The 20322-nt window shown below is 30.6% G+C and overlaps 2 protein-coding genes and 1 long non-coding RNA gene across 3 annotated transcripts; 2 read left to right on the top strand and 1 right to left on the bottom strand.

Moving 5' to 3' along the window:
* Positions 1-883: 883 nt before the first annotated feature.
* On the bottom strand, positions 884-8778 carry LOC122594047. The gene is made up of 4 exons (XR_006322913.1): positions 8456-8778; positions 4134-4176; positions 1928-2084; positions 884-1145 (listed from the first exon to the last, which is right to left on the bottom strand). It is a non-coding gene; the product is annotated as an uncharacterized LOC122594047 (long non-coding RNA).
* Positions 8779-11019: 2241 nt separating this feature from the next.
* Positions 11020-12529, top strand: LOC122594318 (signaling peptide TAXIMIN 1-like). The gene is made up of 2 exons (XM_043766797.1): positions 11020-11268; positions 12250-12529. The coding sequence occupies exons 1-2, from the start codon at positions 11141-11143 to the stop codon at positions 12371-12373; spliced, it is 252 nt and encodes an 83-aa protein (XP_043622732.1). The 5' UTR covers positions 11020-11140; the 3' UTR covers positions 12374-12529.
* Positions 12530-13846: 1317 nt separating this feature from the next.
* Positions 13847-14621, top strand: LOC122594690 (signaling peptide TAXIMIN 1-like). Its single transcript, XM_043767115.1, has 2 exons — positions 13847-14095; positions 14448-14621. Exons 1-2 carry the CDS (start codon positions 13965-13967, stop codon positions 14569-14571), a joined length of 255 nt encoding a protein of 84 aa, XP_043623050.1. The 5' UTR covers positions 13847-13964; the 3' UTR covers positions 14572-14621.
* The last annotated feature ends 5701 nt before the right edge of the window (positions 14622-20322 follow it).

The raw sequence follows: 20322 nt of genomic DNA, 5'->3' as shown, positions 1-20322 counted from the left end.
CCCGTAAACCGAATAACCCAACCCATTTCACCCAAACTCATTCGGGTTGGATCGGGTTATTTGGGTTTGGTTATTTTCAACACCCCTACTATGAGCTAGTCTTGCAATGGAAAACATGAATGGTTGGCGGAGGCTAAGCACCCCCAGTCACCCTACTAGCTCCACCCATGCCGTTACCCGATGGTTAGTAAGTAAACGGGAACCCGTCGGGTCCGGGCCTGGGATTTTTAATCGGGTCCGGGTCCGGAATTACTTAAACCCAACCCATACCCGGCCCGTTGCCATCCCTAAAGGATGGAGAGGAGTTCTTGTTTTTTTAGGGGTCTCAAATAACCCGTCTCTCTCTACCCATAAGCTTTTAAGTACTCACAACCTTATACTAAATCAAACATTATTAACATCACCCGTGTTTTAAGATTAAAGAAAAGAAATATCCTCATTACTTAACCCATGTTTCATAGATTAGAGAAATCGTTATTAACTTGACCACGCTTAGAAGAATATTGAGGTCAATATTAACTTAGGTAAATGATTCTTCATATGGATTCATGACATGTTTATACTTCATATTTAGTATACCACCTTCCTTGTTTGGAACTTATATATCTTTTTCATTTTATTTTATATACATCATATACTTCATATTTGCACACACACACATGTTGTAACCGGTTATTTATGTATGGGTTTTTCTCACCCTATATATCATTAATAACTTAATCCATTTCTTAAAGATTTTATAAATAATCCACTTCTTGAAGATTTAAAATTTATATTAACTAGAGTAAATATGAAAATTACCAGCTCATTAACTTTACCATATCTTAGATTCTTGAAAATTGAAGTGTTGAAAAAATTAGTATATTGGAATAGGAAAATCCAATTTGAACTCCACTTTTTCTTTCCACATAAGATCACATGTTTACAATGGATTTCATATATAAAGTAATCTAAGACAAGAAAATATTCTTGTTAATACTATGTTGACCGTTGAACGTACAAAAAAGTAGTAAACTTTTTTATGAAGATAAACTATGATTAGGCTTCCAGTTTCCCTATCCAATTACTGTATTCAACTTACTTTGAAAATGTTGTCGGCAGTGTCCTCTAGTGCTTTTGGTACACGAATGCATCCCATCAGCGATCTGCAAATACCCAAAGAAATTAGAAAAAAATTGTGAATTGGGCAATCAAATTGGATGAGAGAAACAGCTAAACGACACGCTTTGAATCTTTTGTAAAATGATACTCTTGGAAAAGGCAAGGTCAAGTGACATTTGACGCTTTGGTATGCATGTGGCAACTAGATTCATCAAAAGAGGGACGGAAAGATGGCTTCTTTTGGTACTAGAATACAAAGTTTACTTTAGATTATGATCTATGCAAAGATTTATCATGTGATATATGCTAAAGTGCTCCAATATGACTAGATAGACAACTTTGAGACAATGTCACTGGAGAAGCAATGAAGACACACAATGGAAGATATTGTTTTTTCCATGTGTTTATTACTTTTGGAATTCTTTAAAATACCCTTGATCTATATTTCTCTTTACAAAGTTAAGTTTGAAGAATGCATTCCTCACAAGGGTAAAATAGACCATTATTGAATGATAAACTGGTAATTACAAGTCGCGTAATAGCTACATTTCTAACTTAGAAAATACACTGGAGTAACATTTTGAATCTCATAATAGTATAATACAGATTCAGCTCGATCAGCTATATAACACTCGTTGAATAAGCTTTAGAACTTAAACTCACAAATCTATACTTCAGCTTCTAAACTTAGAATATAAGTGCCTTGACCTTTCGCACAAAAAGAATCCAAGTGCTCTAGTATATTGATATCTCAAATCTTTTGCTAATACAAATACACATCAATTTGCATAATTTTATTAAAAACAAAAAGGGATAGAAAATTTACCTTAAACTTAGACTTCTGTAGTCAAATTAGTACCTTCTGACGACACCTTTGCTTGGATTTTGTTAAGAATATTTAACAATACAGTTTTGTACTTGTATTGTCCTCTAATAACAGTAGCTACACTTATTCCTCTGCAACTCGAACATTGTAGTGATTTCTAAGAGTCAAAGTATGGTATGATCAATGTTAAAGATCATTTGTGAAGCTAATATAAATATGATCTCAATAGTTATAATAGATGACTAACTCAACAAGGCATTGGTATGTAATCAAGAATGATAATCCAAAAGTATGCAGGAAAGGGGAAGACTTTAAACAAATATATTGACTAGGAACAATGCTGGATTAGTCACTCTATACATACCCACCCAAAAATCATATATCTATTTGGCATATGAGGTTTTCATTTGTGTGTTTACTATAAAACAATTTATTTTCTTTACATCATCCTAGAGTTGATGCACTATATATTCAACTTCATTTATACAACACTCATTCAATAAGCTTAAGAATTTATACTCATTAACTAACAGTTCAGCTAAAATGGCTACTTCAGCTTCTAAGCTTATTTCAATGTGCATTCTACTACTTTTATTTGCAAATGTAAGTGGTCTAAGAACAACTAGTTATCGCGGAGTTAGGGGTATGGAGAGAGGGCTGAATAGCAGCCAGTTTCTGAATGATTTAGTTTTAGAGTTGTCAAAACTGGAGAACTATAATAGGAGGAAAATGATTGACACGGCTAGAGTATCCCCCGGGGGACCAGATGGTCAGCATCACTAGCAGACAGAGTCCACGAAGCTGAAGAGAGTTTGGTGCACTACCAGGCATCTCACTCCCTGAAGAAAGTTTTGTGTACCCTTATATTACTATGGGGAAGTTTTATGTACCCTCATTTTACTATGGGAAATATTTTGGTGCAAATATAATTGAAATGATTAACGATTCGACTTCTGTTTAACTCTCAGTATACATTTATACTGCAGCACATATAGCTAAACTTCAAATGTAACAAAAGTTCTAAGACATTTGTCATTAAGTTTTCTATAAAGATCAATAACACGAACAATAGCATTTTCATAGTAATGAAGTGCCGTGGATACTAAATCAAAATGATGATTTTTTCTTGAATTGAAGGGCTCAGTGCCTTTCATCTATAATCTATAATTGTTTAAAACCTCGAGATATAAATTCCATCTAAAATGATAAACAGACACATATAGCAAGAAACTGAACAATAAGCAATACATTGTCGATAAAATTCGATTATTACCAATGGTTCATTTTTGATAGCCAAAATGATGAAGAAAGCTAGGTGATGATAACATCATGTTACAATTGCCCTAAAAATATGACCTAAACAACAATTAACATACTTGAGAATATGAAAAACGAACACTTATATCATGAATGAACACTTTTAGACAACTAATTACTGTTTTGCAAACAAACTACAAGTCTGAATTGGTTCGGTGTTGTATTTTCATTTTAGTTGATACAATGATTAACTTAAAACAGAACTATAAGAAAAATGAGTACAACCCCAATAGAACAGTGCTTTTCCATAAGTGCATGCTCATGCACGTAAAATTGGGTGCTTGTGAGAAGTGCTTATCGATCCTATGTCACATATACTAAAAAGTTTTTTATGAAAATGACATCAGAAAGTTTGGCGATTCTAAAGTGGATACAGCAGGGACTATAAACTAAAGTCTATTAACTTTTTCAATGGACACTATGGTTGGAAAAAAACAAAATAAGAGGGGTCAACTAACGAGAATTAGATAAGGAAATTATTTTATTTAATACTAATTTTTTTACAAAAACACAACTAGTCTGAATCAACATTTCATCAATAATTAAGGACGCCAAGTTATTTTTAGTTATTTTTTGAAAGAAAAGACTTACACTCCGAAGTCCTAACCACCTATTATCTACATCAATTGTCTCAAATGATACTAGAACCCACAACATCTTGAATGATAAGTCACGCCCAATACTGCCATGCAAAAGACCCCTTCGTGACACTAAGTTAACTCGGACATATTTCCTTGGATTTACATAGTGCTACTATAATTGATAATCAATTGAGGATCTGCAACTACGTTAAACAAATCATATGGTACAGGAAGATTTGGTTTACTAAGTTATAAATGATGCACATCATAAGTAGGGTATTCAGTATATTCAAGGAGCTAAGACTTACCTTAATTACTTGACGATCAGGTATTCTTTAGTCTCTTCCAGACCTGGAACCGCAGTATACAAGAAGAAGAAAAAAAAGATGATATTATTATTCAAGTATCATAAGAAAACTAATCGGCAATTTGAAATATGAATAAAGGAAGAAAAAATTAATATATTTCTAAAAAATGCATTAAACTACTTTATTAAATGTTATTTTTATTCATTAAACCTATATGCAAGCTAATCTTCAGAAGAATCAAACACATACTGCATCTAAATTTAATCATTTTCTTACGAGTTAAGTTCTAAGAGAAGGTGGATTTGTCATTTGTCCACTCAATACGATTCTTCAGATCTGTTAATTATTAACCGTACCAATCATTATTGTTACCCTTTAGAACAATGGCTTTTACTTCAACATATGATATCTAAAAGATAAGAAGACAGCATTTACACATTGTTCTTTAAGAAAAGATGAATAAAAGGACTGTCAAAGATTGGCTCTTTGAACTTTGATTTCCATGACATACGAGGTTTCATTCATTATGTTGTCTTCATCCAGACTATCATCTAACCTTCCGTCCAACCAATCAAAGATTTCGACTCTTGAAAGTGAAGTCCACAAAGTTCAATATAGAAAATCTTGTAACTACTAGGGGCAATATGATACACAAAACAATGGCACTCATGTCTGAAAACATACAAGGTAGTGCCTATTTAAAAAGAGCAACAAACATCATGAAAGTTAAAGGTGGATTTTCATGATACTATCAAGGTAGAAAAAATCAAATAGAATTTAACTACATCAATTCGCTAAAGAAAACTTAAGCTCCAAATATAATGTTTTAATATATCTAAATAGTGAACTCATACACCCTCTAAATCGTACACCTTTGTTCCAAGTGCCAGAATCCTCAACCACTTGGATAAGGGACACCTAAGATAGGTGACTTAATACTGCTAGTCCAAACGCCCTTTCATTATAATTTTATTTTGTAGCTGATTGAAAGGTCAATAGATAAGAATTCCATAACTTTATGTTTCAGATGTCAAATATATTACCACATAACTTAAGTTCAGCCTAATGGTAGCTCATATCCTCCTAGTCAGAACTAAAACAAGCTTAAAACTGCTGAAAATATCTCATGAATAACTGGAAATAAAGAAGAAAAAACACATTAAACTCATTTTCAACCATTTCTTTTCATGAAGAATAAGCTGTTTTTTCACATATCAGGAATTTAGGACAGCGGTCATAGATTGGTTGTGTTAAATGACATAAGAAAATTAGGGACACATTTAAGTGGATATTGTACGGCCAATAGATTATGCCAATTTTTGGACATTTGTGAAGATTGCCTTTTTTCTTAATAAAATAAACATTAATGATAGCTTCCAAAAGAATTTGCATTAATTAAACAAAAGGACAAAAAAAAGCAAATTCCAAAAGGCCATTATTTGTGAAGATTGCCTTTTTTCCGTAAAAAAGACAAATTCCAAAAGAATTTGCATTAATTAAACAAAAGGATAGAGTCTCTAAATTTCTCCTTTAGACTGCTATTCTTGATTGTTAGTTGATTTTCGTTGTCGGGCTAACAATCTTGGGTTGTTTTTTTGAGAAAAAAAAAAGCAATAATATTACTCAATAATTACTACTGACTAGTTTAAAACGAATACTCAGATATGAAAGAAGTCAAACCGTTAAATAAGCATAGGGTACCGAGGATGTAATGTAATATATTGAATGCACATTATGAATTTAAACAGTTATTCATATTATGCAGTAAGCTAAAATTAAAGCTATTTCAAAAGTGAAAATCAAGCTTTCTGCATGTTACTCTCCTAGCTGGATTAAATTAGAAACATACAATTTTCCAAATTCATTCAAGTACTAAAATATCTATTTTGATCATTATTCATCCTATATGATTAAGCACTGTGTCTAAAGGCCATTATTTCCATAGTACATCACCAAAATATTTCCTTTCTGAAGCCAACAACTGATGGATGATAGACTGTCAAAGTTCCATGATGGTTAATAAAAATGAATTTAACTATTCTGTCGTCATATCCACTCCATATCTCCATCACAATTTAATCTAGCCCAGCCTCCCAATCATATTTTATCAAATATTCTCAATCTTAAAAAGGGGGTCGACAAAGATTTAGTACATTCTACTAGGAAGAGCACCTAACCACTAAGAATTTGTTATACAATTATGGAATTCTAATCTGTATTAAAGTGAAATATCCTCTATGATGTCAAAAGGCAATCTTTAACAGTCAGGAGGGCATAATTAATTTCTGTGGCAAACCGAGATCAAAAAGATATACCAATCATCAAAACATAAATAAAATAATAAACAATAAATAGGATGGCAAATGAATGTATCTTGTTGTCTTATCTTCTAAAGCCAACTTTGCCCATTTGCTCTGTTCGTTTTTGTTTGTGTTCTTAAACTTTCCACTATTGATTGCAAATGAAGACTACAAGACAACTAATCTCCATATATATTGGCAATATTAAGAGATTGAGTAAATGGCTTCAGCACCATAACTGAAAGTTATCAAAAGGAGACCATATAAGTTTGTATTTGTTGTTATCAAGCAATGGGATCTCATAAAATAGGAACTCTAGGATGACCAACAATACAGTAAGATTACTCGACAATGAAGACACTCTATTAATCACATGTATCCTTAATTTGCTTGTCAAATGAATGTCTCTATACATCATTTACAAACAATTATGTTTGTAATATTTCATTCAAAAGAAAATGAACTACTAAGAAACTAAAACTAAGAAAAATCAAGACTGGCATATAAGTTAAAAGTCTTTAAGTAATAGTGGAAAAATATCATAGGATAAGCTATTAATAACCTTTCAACTATTGAGTGTATAACTTAGCTTTCAGATTTTCCCTTTCTATCTTTGTTTATTTATCCACCAAAATCTCTTTGTTTTTATTGTCTTTTCCACTCCTAGTCAATCCAATATGAGGAGGATAATCAACAACCTCGCTGTCAATGTACGTCGTTTTCTATGAACAAAAAGTTGAATTCTTTAATACTTACTTGCATTTGAACAAGTATTTAAGCTCAGGTTTCATAATGTGTTAGTCACCATACACCATCTACCATATCTTCTTTTAAACTTACACTAGAGTCATCCCTTTCATTTTTCGTTCTATCGACATGACAAAATCAGCTTCCCTTCATATCTCAATGTTTATCATTTTACTTTCCTGTATGTTTTTAAGCAAAACAGAAGCAGAAAGTTATCGTGGTCTTAAAAATTTAGACAGCAGACAGATTTTTCAAAATTTGGGATATGATCTTTCTAAAATGAATCATGTTTACCGAAGATCAATAAGTGGGACAGACCAAGTAGCACCAGGAGGTCCAGATTCACAACACCACAAGAAAAATCCAAATATGTCCTAACCCCCGCACGTCTGTGCGTTGAACTTTTTTTTTCCCGTACCTTCCTATCTTTGGTTCTTCAAGCATGGTATGTAGTTTAAGAATACAGCAGGAACATAACTCCAGGCATTTTTTTTTAGGTAGAATATGAAGACAATACGTCTCTTTCTATCTAGCCAAGTAACATATGACTGGTAAAACAACTGCTCGTTGAATTTGTTTTTGCTTGGATCATTGTAACAATAAATCAATTAGTCATATCAATGTCATTATCTTCTTCTATATGTCATTTCTTCCTGATGCTTACTACAACACTTTTATGAAACAATCCTAATTCCTAAATCCATATAAGTGAACTCAAAAATATATATGCCAAAAGTAGATAATAAAAGTTGGCAACGTACTACTGCATATATCTATTCAAACTTTTCTTTTTGCTAACATGGATTTATCGACGATGGCATCAAGGATTTAAGACCACGAAAAAATTGCTAATGCAGAAGCGGATGGCAAAGCTAATCAACTCTTACAACTTTCCTTTGATTTCTTCAATAGCATGAAGGGAAAGGAAACCATCAAATAAGTCACATACATGTTAAAAACTTGTTGTCAAGTCACTGAACAATGTTTTTGTTTAATAAAGGCTCTTAACTAAATTGTTTTAAGCAAAAGTATATGATTAACGGTTGAGCCGGTTTTGTGCACATGTGTTTCTAGTTGACGTCGGGACTGAAGGTATAAATATGGACTACAAAATAATATAACACAAAAATATGTTCACTGACTTAACCGCATTTTCTAAGAAAGTTTATGCAACTTTTTTGACGATAACGACTTTAAACATTCTTGAAGTTAAAACATATATCAAATAACAGCGAAACCGCGATTAAAAAGCTAGAAAGAAAATACAGAAAGTACCTTTTTTTCCATGATGGCATTGCCAGAAAAAAGATCAAATGCTTTCCTTGGTAAGAACCGAATGTCTCCAGTAAATGGTCATACTTTCGAATCGGTTTCTAACATAACAGTTGAGCATTGCCTAAAGGGTCAGTTGGGTCCAAAATACCACGAATTCTAGTCTCTAGACCTGTTACTATAAATATCTCAAGTGAATGTACCTCAATTAATACATTAAAACAAAAAGTGAGGTTAAAAATGAGAATATTGTGTGATTTTGTACAGCTATATGCCTGTGGATAAACTTGTCAAACCATTACCAGTATGTTTCTTCTTTTGGGCATTTTATCAAACAGTTGGTAGGCATACCCAACAAATTTGAAAGAAAAAGGTTTAGTAATAATAACTTAATAAGTTAAGAAGCGCTGTAAGTTTCTGAAAAACGATTAAACGTTAAGCAGCCAAAACATATGCCGTTAAAAGAAATAACAAATGGCAAACAAATTTAAAGTTGTGACGTAGTACATCTCCAGATTGGATTTTTTTTTTTTTTTTCTAAGTTAAAAAAAAATAAAAATAAAAAATAAAGATTTAAAAACTTTCAAATATTTTTTTCTAATTTTCTCCTACACGTCAATGACATATATACATGGGCTTAGTTTTTAAATTGTTAGACAAAACGTACCGAATTATAACTTTTTTGTTAAGGTGTGAATCTTAACAAGATTTGCGCTAATAAGTCATTGTCAAATAGATCCCTAATTTATTTGGAAGAAAAAATTTGTGACCATCACTAAATATGCTTAAGTAAAACTCGAATACATATTATAAACAAGTATAAATCTTTGTCACTAAACCATTTGGTAATGGTAATGGATGGGTTTGGGTACATTGCGATAATGTAATTGACTAGAAACATTAATATTATTCTTCGATTTAAACACAATTGTCTACAAATGTTAACATAATTCATCAAATAACCTTTTTATTAAAATCAAATAAAATGTTTAAGTTTTAAAAGAAAGAAGTTTGACTTTTATTGACCCAATACGATTAGACGATTCTTGACCAAATCTAGCTGATTCTTGACCGATACGTCGAGTATGACCAAAGCTGAACCGAGTCTGTGATGTTGACTGATTTGTAATCTATATATGACAAACTCGTCTCGATAGTCCACTATTAGACGAGCTAATGTGGAAAAATCAACTGTATCGGTCGATCTTTACAATATTGTAATATGAATGGGAATAATACAGTGCATGTGATTATCTATATATATTTTTTAAATGCTTAATGCATGTGACTTTACTAACCAAATTTTGGACTAATTAGTCAAATTATGGACGTTAACCACTAACCAACCAGACTAGCATCAATTATTAACTAATTAAATTAAATTAGTTAATTTAGTCAACAAGATTCACGTTAGGATTTTTATTTATTTATTATTTTGGTATTTTCATACATTGCCACGCAGATTAGTTAACTTAGTCAATAAGGTTGATAAGTGGTTAACACCCTTGTCTCGGAAAATAAACGTTAAGAGTTTTATCATCATTTTTTGTAATGCTGGATGTCCTATGGCTATATTATCGTAGATAAACCCTGTAAATAGTCTCTCTACATCGTTGCGGTAGAGATAAGACTGTCTACATCTTAATCTCTTTCATACATCGTTGAGTTATTGAAACCCAAAATCCGTAAAAAACGGGATTGGGTGCTTACTTATTTTGTTTACATTACCACGTACATTATTTATTAATGTCCAAATTAAATTTTAGAATTTAAAATTTCTCAAGAAAAAAAAATTGTCTGAACTGAAGTAAATAAAAAGATATCATGTATTTTTATAAGTTCAAAACTTTTGTGTAACATATATTCTTGCTCTTGTCCCAAATTGATTTGGTAAACAATGTGCTATTATTAAGATACAATACATAGTATCATTTGAAATTTTGAATACAAATTTTCATTTTTCAATAACAAGTGAACATTTTCCAATTGATAAACATTAAATTTTGACATGTATAATTGTATATTATTTATCTATTAGTCTATTACCATTTCATAACATAACATAACGATAACATAATTACATAATGATATGGTGGTATCATTTTCCCATCGTAAATGCTTAATGAGAGTATGAGACCACACTATAAAGAATTATACAATATAAATAGATCTCGGGTTCGAATTTGATGTAGACTCTTATTAGTATAATCCAAAGGGAGGTATTCATTGTTTGTAGCTTACCATCCCGTTGGTTCCAAAGCGTTTCTCCACGTTTCTTAACCATTTTTGTTAGATTTATTAATTAAGAGATAATAGGCTAGACGATGCACTGATCATTATTCTGTTAATTTATTATAGTAAGCTTAACAAAAATATTTAATTATATTTTTAATCATTGTGTTCGAGAAAATCCTTATTTATGTACTTATTAAGATGAATTTATACAAAAATAAAAAACCTACTCTCTCATCTACTTCGAATTTAGTATTAGTTTCAATTGGGCAAGAGTGGGGTTAGTGGTTAAGGTGTTGTGATCAGTCAAATGGATGGGTATTTATTTTCTTTGGATTTTCTTCTTTCCTCCCTTGTGTCTTCCGTCAACTCCTCTGTCTGTTTTCTTTCATTTATAGCCATCATTCCAACACAAAAATTCACTTCAAAACCATAATAGCAAAAAAAAAACAAAACATGTGTTGTTGTGGCGGTGGAGATGAGGATGACTGCAGATGCAGACCATTAGGGTTTTTGTTGGGTCTTCCTTTTGCCTTTGTCGCTCTTATTCTCTCCGTCATCGGTGTCATTATTTGGATCGTCGGGTTTGTTTTATATATATCCCTATCTTTTTCTTTCTCGGTATTACACCGATCTAAATACAGTATTGTTGATTGTTGATTTGTAGGAAAATGAGAGATGTTATTGAATATTTAATCTATATTTATATTCCATAATTTTTTCTCAACAATTGGTAACCCCAAATTGCCTATTTTATTAAATTCTCCATCTGAAATATTTATATTATTATTAATGAAATTATTAATAACATATATGATATTTCCCTCACTAACCTTCAAAGAAGCTACACAACCACATTTACACAAGTTACTTTTACAATAACAATTGATCACCATCAGCCGCTACTTAGGTCAACGATTACTTTTACCTTTACATCATTGGTTGTTATTTTATGCATTGGAGCTTAATATTGTGTTAAATTGTGCCACATCATACATTTATGGTAGACATGCTTTTGCATTTTTATGCCTTTCTTATATAAAAGTTTTACATACAGATAGCTAGATAAAATATAAAGGGATTAATATTTCAAAATGTAAACAATTTTACATGAATTATAGTAGGGTGTATCAAATTTTAATTTTGTGCATTGTATACAATGAATTTTCAAATCCTATGCATTGTATATATTCAATCAATTAAAAATTTACAAGTGACAGCTTATATGGTTCCAACATATACTTATATAGTTATATATACACAATGCATAAGATTTGAATTTCATTACATACAATTTATTGAATTATAATTTTGACAATTCATGAAAAGTTGTTGTTTACAACTTTACTACGTTGTGAGGTACTAATCCCATATATAAAAGCAACTAGCCACATATGAAAAGAAACCACAAATGAACGTTATCATTTTAATAATAGTATTTATTTAAACGCTAAAGAATACTTAATAGATAGAACTTGTTTATTGAAAACTGTTTTATGGAGATTCAGTTAAAAATATAAATATAGATTATATATATGAAAATTTTGTTCTTTTTGTTGGTGTAGGTTGACATTGAGCTGTTTATGTCCGTGTTGTTTTTGTGTAACGGTGATAATAGAGTTGGCGTTAGCATTGATAAAGGCTCCTTTCTCCGTTATGAAGTGGTTTACGGAGCAGATTCCTTGTTAATTACGAGTACATATTTTTTTTTTTCGCTTTTCTTTTCTATTCAAATTCTAATGTGCACGGACATTATAATATTTGGACATGTTTACCATATTAATACTGTATATCGTATATTAAATTCGGTTATACTAAAAGTTATACATCCTTTTGTCTTATTTATTTATTTTTATTTATATATTTATTTATAACATGCATCAATATCAATAGTAAAAAGTTAAACAGAACTAGTCTTTTTATTTATTTTTATTTCACTACAAATAATATTACATTTGTTCACACTTTTAGGTGAGTGTGAACAAATTAAAATTTTTGTCATGCTTTTTAGTGTGTAAAAATATATTAAATTAAAAGTGTATGGAAATTTATCTACACTAAAAAGTGTGTATAAATAAAAGTTCACACTTTTTAGTGTGAACTTTCATAGTTATTTTGTCACACCTCATTTGTTCACGGTAACTTTTTCAGTTACTGTGGACAAATAGAGTGTGACAAAATAATTATATGAACTTTTATTTCTACATACTTTTTAGTGTGGAGAAATTTCCACACACTTTTAATTCAATATATTTCTACACACTAAAAAGCGTGACAAAATTTTTAATTTGTTCACACTCATCTAAAAGTATGAATAAATGCAATATGATTTGTAGTGTTTCTTTCAAAGACGTACTTTAATATACGCATAGTTACATAAAATTGGGCTTTAATATGGAAGGGCTTAAACAAGACCTTTACACATCATGATTTATGACATCCCACTGTGTTATTATTTTTATAATTGTATTATTGTTAGAGGATAACTAATATTGAAACACTACTTTATCTATTGTTGAAGTTAAAAGTTGTAGATTAATTATTGTTTTTTTCTATAATTTTATACATTATTTCGAAATACTTGCGATTGTTAATAGTCATATAAAATGATTCATCATGAGGATTGGTCTTTAGTGCTGCCAGTTGTCAAAAATATTATTTATCTTTTTATTCATTTGTGATTTCTACTCGCACTTAGCAACAGAAATTTGTATCAAGTTTGTATATTGAAGAGCTGTTTCATGACTTTCATTCAGTTGTAATTTTTTTTTTTTGACAGTGAGTAGTTATTCGATATCAGGGAACACCTCGTCATATAATGGTGAAGTCCTGCACATGCTATAGACTACGAAATGTAGACCATAAGCCGTTACCGATGATTCAGGGAAAACCAACAGACTTGTTACTCCTAAAAGTCAAACCGAAAACCTGTAGGAAAAACCAAAGATGCATCCGCCATTAAGTGTAATATGAATACGGTTTCTAACAAACAAAAATTAAATGGTATCAAATATTACTCTACCAAATATTGGTGGGCTAGACCTCTTTTCTCATAAGCCCAGTGGGCTGGCCTGCCTTCAATAGATCGATTAGAGGTAAAGAATGAGAGAGGATTTCCATTTCCCTTTGTGATCTTTCTTGTGTCCTCCGTCTAACAAGTCAACTCTCATATCTTCTTCTTTGATTTAGTTGCCTAAACCAATATAAAAATTCAACGTAAAATTCACTCAAAACCAAGCATAAGCAAAAATCAAGAAAACTATTATATAAACATAAAAGAATGTGTTGTTGTGGGGGTGATGGTGATGAAGATGAATGTAGGTGCAGGCCGTTGGGGTTTCTGTTAGGCCTTCCATTTGCCTTTGTTGCTCTCGTTCTCTCCCTCATCGGTATCCTTTTTTGGATCGTTGGGTTTGTCATCTCTTTTTCTATTTATTACATAATAGAAATAATAACATTGTTTCATTATACGTACACCTGTACTTGTGAGTTGTGACAAATTCAAGTTTGTATCTCTTCTATATAACCATAGAATATTCAAACTCTATATATATTTTTACAACCATGTTTACTAACTTGAAATTCGGAAATAAGGACCAAATGTTGTTTTGCTATATATCATGACCTGATATAACACAATAGTTACGTAAAAATTTTCTAAATCTTCATCACATAGTGTTTGAAGAATATAATTAAACGACAATTATTAATGAGTATATATTATGTCATCTGCCTCATATATAGATTTCTTTTGTGTGTGTAGGTTGATATTGAGCTGTTTATGCCCGTGTTGTTTTTGTGTAACTTTGATAGTAGAGTTGGCGATAGCATTGATCAAGGCTCCATTCTCTGTAATGAAATGGTTCACGGAGCAGATTCCTTGTTAATTAGGTTGCATTTTTCCCCCCATTTTCATGAGTCGCAATATGATATTTCAACATGTTAAACTTTAGTATATTAATATATTATATGATTCTCACATTAATTTGATACATAATGCAATGTCTTTAAATGTTTTGGGTTAAAAGCAAAATTATGGTATATCATCATATATCTAGAGAGGTAGACCGGGTGATATTCATCTCCGAATCACTAGCCTGTATTACCTATGTATCCGGGCATGACAGAAACAACGGTCGCCTCGTATCCCGCATGTCTAATTGTCGGCCAAAGGAAAAATAGGCACGGAGTCAATCTAGCTTCAGCATGAGCAGTTCGTTCATGAATTATTATATTACATGTATTTCAGTTTCTAATATCACTATCGTTATATTAAATTTAAAAAATCATATTCTTTAGATATATTTTTCAATCATGTGAAAAGGTATAATATAATGTAAAATACAGTAAAAAGTATTGGAGAAACCTTAGCTCCAGTATCACATTCACTCCTTATAAGCCATATGATGTCGATACAATAACTCGATCTTAATCATGATCAAATGTTCATAATTTGATATAACTTATTTATAGCACCTTATAAAACTTTTTTCTTCCTCTTCGCTCTGCATTTTCCAAAAAAACCTTAATATCTCTTTTATCTATTTTATGATCTCTCAATCACTTAACATACCTACAAAATGTTAACCTTTCAACATCACCACCACCAGCACTCATCACCATCACTAATAGTCGTCGCCACCACCATACTATATTGCCTGATACTCATTTAGTTACCAATAATAGTTTAAGCATATAATAATGAAATAAATAAGAAGACAAAATAGTATAAATAATTAAATTATTGGGTTTTTGCTCAAACATCCATCGTAAGAAGCATAATTTGATACCGAACTGCAAAACCGAAATCATTGATGATTCAGTTAATCAAATTGGGAAGGTAAATGAATTGCTTTAGTTTGGCCCCAAAAAAAAAGTTCAAACATGTTCTTGTTGAATTTTTCTTTTTACGTTGTTCTTGTTGAATTAATATTCGACATTCGAATATTTTATGGGTTAATGAACCAGTTGCAAAATTATTAACCTACGAAAATGTATATTTATATTGTTTCATCTAATTTGTACCAACTCTGCAAATAATAAACCGACTTTATTAAATTTCTAAATAGGTGATAATTCATAAAAGGTTTGTTGCCACTTGCCAGTATTATATTACCCCCAAAGTTATACGATATGATAATTTCTAAATAGGTGATAACACCATAAGTAGTGTAGGCGACGACACATATGTGTCCAACGGGCTAAAGTTAACCATCCCCTAATTGGATACAATTTTTTTTTTTTTCCTATGAGACTTGGTCTCTAATCTAAATATGGCATTGTCCTACCCTAAGCACATGTTTTAACAACTCCACCAGACCACCATACATACTCTTTGGTGATTGGTGACTGGTGAATGGTCCTCTACCAGCTCAAACAAGCTGTGACTCTTTGATTTCCCCCGGTATCTACTAATAAACTAAAACGGGATTGAGACATTTTTTAAAGGACATATGACATATGCTTTGAACGACATGTGTCATATTTAGTGTAGATCTAATCTACTCTAATTCCTAATTTATAGATACCTTAAAATTAAAATTATGAGATACCTTGTTAAATTCGATCTTCTATTGATCTCCTAATGCAATACTAATTGTTTCTAATTTATATATACATGAAATGATGAAATATGAATTAATTTAATCAATTTTGTCACCGTTGATAAAAAATATATATATATAATTTAAATATATGTATAAAAATACTTATTAAATAATATGATAAGAATTAAAAACTATAGTAAATTAAGTAATGTAATTTATTGTTATGATGATGTCATAAATTTATTTAGTTGAGAAAGATATAATTTTTAAAAATGATTTTGAAGTTGTCATGTAAGATATTTTGGTAAAATGATGATGTAATTACAATCTTGTTTTATTTAATATAGAGATATATATTAACTTTGTTTTATGTAACTTCCCGTTGTTGTGTTCTCTTGAAGTTCATTATTTTTTACTCCCTACGTTTCATATCAAGTGTCATAATTTGATTTTTTGGGTCTTTTTTTTTTCAACTTTGACCATAAATAGTTTTGTTTGTGTTATGTTTAATACTCGATATAACATATATGAACTGATTGAGTTTTATATGTAATTTTTATTGATATAACTTTCATCAAGTAATACATATAACACAAACAAAGATATTTACGATCAAAATCGTAGAAAAAGACTTAAACAAGTCAAAATAAGACATTTAATTTCAGTTAACCTTCTCTCACATATTGTATTTAATTACTCTCCTACTTTTTTTATAAAAAAAATTTAATGTATTAATGTTATTTTTTTCACGTATTATATTGAGCTATTTTTACTTGTGTTACCATGTTGGTATGCATTTATGTACTTGAGCTTTTTAAAAACTAAAAAATACTGAAAAAATACATATAAATACAAACCGTGCATCGCGCACGGGTATTAAAACTAGTTCTATTATATATAGATGAGTAGTGATTTGTACACCAACATATTGATCACTATTAGGTTCAAAACCTATTAAATCTATAATGCATATGCAAACCTAGCGGGGATGCGTGAGTACTCATAGCAGTAAACTTTTACACCTGTTTAGTGATCTACTCCGTATTTCATATAAAAAATGTGTTTTTGACTTATAACATATAGTGTGGATAGATGGGTACTTGTTCGCGTTTGATTAACAGAATTTGATAGATTTTGTGATAGAATATGATGTAATTTGAATTAAATTTCATTCATTAGTGTATTTAGTTGTTTAAAGATAAAAAAAATCTAATTATGTTAAAATTTAAATATTCCATTGTTTGATGAAATCTCTATTTTTTGGGATGGGGAAAGAAATTTGATTCCGTCGGTCACTTAAATCTTCAAAAAATAAAAAATTATTCTGTTATATTTTATTTATTAAAAAAACATTCTATCAACTAAACGCGCCAATAACGCAACTTCTTATGTAGATGACAGGAAAATAAAATAAAATATCTCTCAATCTTTTATTTAAGAAACTTGATATTATAATGTAATATTATATTTATTTTCATATTTATAAGTTTTCTCATTTGAGTGTGACATGTCCCAAGTTTAACACGTACATTGTTTTTCATTTCCTTTATGTATTTTTTATTAAGTTTAATGTTAAGAAAAAAATTTACTTCTTTTTCCAATATTTCAATTGCTACGTTTTTATATATTTAGACTTTAGAACTATGAATTCACGTGAAACCCAAGCCCCATACGAAAATTTTTTTCTTGCTCCGTCGCAATATACAAAGTCGTGTTAAAGCATATGTGTGTTGTTATTGTCTTTTAGATTTTAAAGCCAAATTAAGTGACATCGTATTGTGTCATGCTTAAGTAATCATGTAAATGTTTTTGCTTTTCAAAAAAATAAAAATGAAAAATTGTCATGTATATTAGATGTATTTGGCTATTATAATTTTGAACAAAGAAAACTATCAAAACAACTTAAAGAAATGGACCTTACTTGAATTTCATATCGACATTTTACCTTTTCCATCCTAATTAATGGAGTCAGTTACACAACTACAAGAGCTTTCATTTTTATTATAACTTCTATCTTTTATTATAAGATACTAGCTTAACAACCCGCATATTACGCGGTAAAAAATGGATTTTTATATACTGAATCATGTAACCCGATAATAGAAAGAAATATAGGAATAATTGTTAATATTTTAAAATCTTTAAAAAGAAAGATAATTTTTAATGTTATATATGATCTTATAGATTAATTAAATAAAAATAAATAAATGATAAGAAAATACCTAATAACGCTAGATATATTCTTATTTTATAATAATGATGATGATATCATCACAACTTTTTGATTTATATAAGAGATAATATCCACAAATTACAATATAATTTCTATGAGAATCATATATTAAATTTTATATATTCTATATATATATATATATAGGGGAAGATAATATGAGCTGTTAAGCATCTAGATTGGGTGAAAAACCCCTCACATACCTTTTTTAAACCATAAAAATTATGGGGGCCAAACATTTATTTAAAATATTAAAATATTGATATGTGGGAGATTTTTCATCCAAGTACATAACAGTCTCATACTCATTTTTCTCTATATATATGTGTGTATATGATCATGATTTCTATTAATGCCATTTGTCATCGCAATATATACAAGTCTTGTTTTTTCCGCAAAATAAATTTTTAAAGAAAATGTTAATACTAATAATTTAATTAAAGATATTAAACTTACAAAAAAAAGTTTTTAAACAATGTTTATAAACTGTTATATACGAATCAAACAAGAAGAGAGATTGAAAAATAATGATAATATTATTATTTTATTGATTTTTAATAATGCGCCATATGAATTTATATACATTGCTACCATATTTAGCTCATAAGTTTAGCATTTCTTGAAATAAATATAAAATAAATCTTATTCGAGTATTGTTTAATCACCAAGTAAGTGTTAAACTATTTGTTAGAATAATGAATCAAATATGAAACATACGGTTTACATTGCTAAAGAAGATTAAGGTTATGTATTAGGGGGAAGGAGCCGGAGCGAGATGGAGGAGGGAGATGGAGTGAGCTCGCGAGTTACGGCCGCCACTATGGCGAGTTGAGGAGCGAGATGGAGTTGGCGAGATGGATTCTCGTTGAGGGCTGGGTAGCGTCTGCAACAAGTGAACGTTAGGGGGGGGGGTTAAGTGTAAATAATTCAAACGGTGTAGTTACCGTTTTAGGGACTAAAGTTGCATCGTTTTCAAAGTTTAGGGGCTATTTTCGGATTAACCAAACCGGTTCCTCCATTGTTATATATACATATAACATCACACAAACACAAACATATATACACCATCAACATATATACACAAACATATTTACACAAAACATGGATCCTAGAATGAGCTACTCAATGTCAAATACGCAAGGTGGTCGTGGACTTGCTCAACCCGGTCTAGCACGCCATCAACAACAACCCGTTCGATCACACCACCCCCACAATCGGCAGCCAAAACAAATGATGCGACCACAACAACATCACGTACCAGTTGATTCATTTCATGCGAGTGGGACGAGCTCGCAACAATACTATCGACCCGAACCAATTTCCCCTCCACCACGACACTCTATTTCTCAACCAATTTAATCTTATTCTCTCGATGGTGTGGACTCCCTCCCCGGTGTGGACTCCCTCCCTGGTGCGAATGAGTTTGACTGGTTTAACGATTTGGTTCAACCAAATCAATCTTATTCACAAATGGAACACGATCAAGACGTCGTGCCCGAAACGCAAATGGTGCAGCCACAAGGTAATACCAACTGTTTGAATTGATATACTTTGTGTTTTGTGTTCTTGAATTGATATACTTTCTGTTTTGTGTTCTTGATAGACAGATATACTGTTTTGTGTAGCCGATTCTGTTTTGTAGCCGATTTTGTTTTGTGTTCTTGTATATGTTCTTGGATGATTCTGTAGCCGAATTGTATAGATATAGATATATGAATAGATATAGATATAGTTGTTCTTGTGAATAGATATCGATATAGATATAGCCGAATTGAATAGATATAGATATAGTGTAATTAATAGATATAGTCGATTCTGTTTCAGTTGTTTGTATATGTTCGAATTGATATAGATATAGTCGA

This window comes from Erigeron canadensis, chromosome 3 (assembly GCF_010389155.1).
Source record: "Erigeron canadensis isolate Cc75 chromosome 3, C_canadensis_v1, whole genome shotgun sequence".
NCBI lineage: Eukaryota > Viridiplantae > Streptophyta > Magnoliopsida > Asterales > Asteraceae > Erigeron > Erigeron canadensis.
The sequence above is the reverse complement of the archived record's forward strand: the minus strand, read 5'-3'. Positions and strand labels throughout refer to the sequence as shown.

Coding starts and splice junctions, on each gene's coding strand:
- LOC122594318 (XM_043766797.1), top strand. CDS start 11,141: ATGTGTTGTTGTGGCGGTGGAGATGAGGATGACTGCAGATGCAGACCA. Junction 11,269..12,249: donor GTCATTATTTGGATCGTCGG/GTTTGTTTTATA, acceptor TTGTTGGTGTAG/GTTGACATTGAGCTGTTTAT.
- LOC122594690 (XM_043767115.1), top strand. CDS start 13,965: ATGTGTTGTTGTGGGGGTGATGGTGATGAAGATGAATGTAGGTGCAGG. Junction 14,096..14,447: donor ATCCTTTTTTGGATCGTTGG/GTTTGTCATCTC, acceptor TTGTGTGTGTAG/GTTGATATTGAGCTGTTTAT.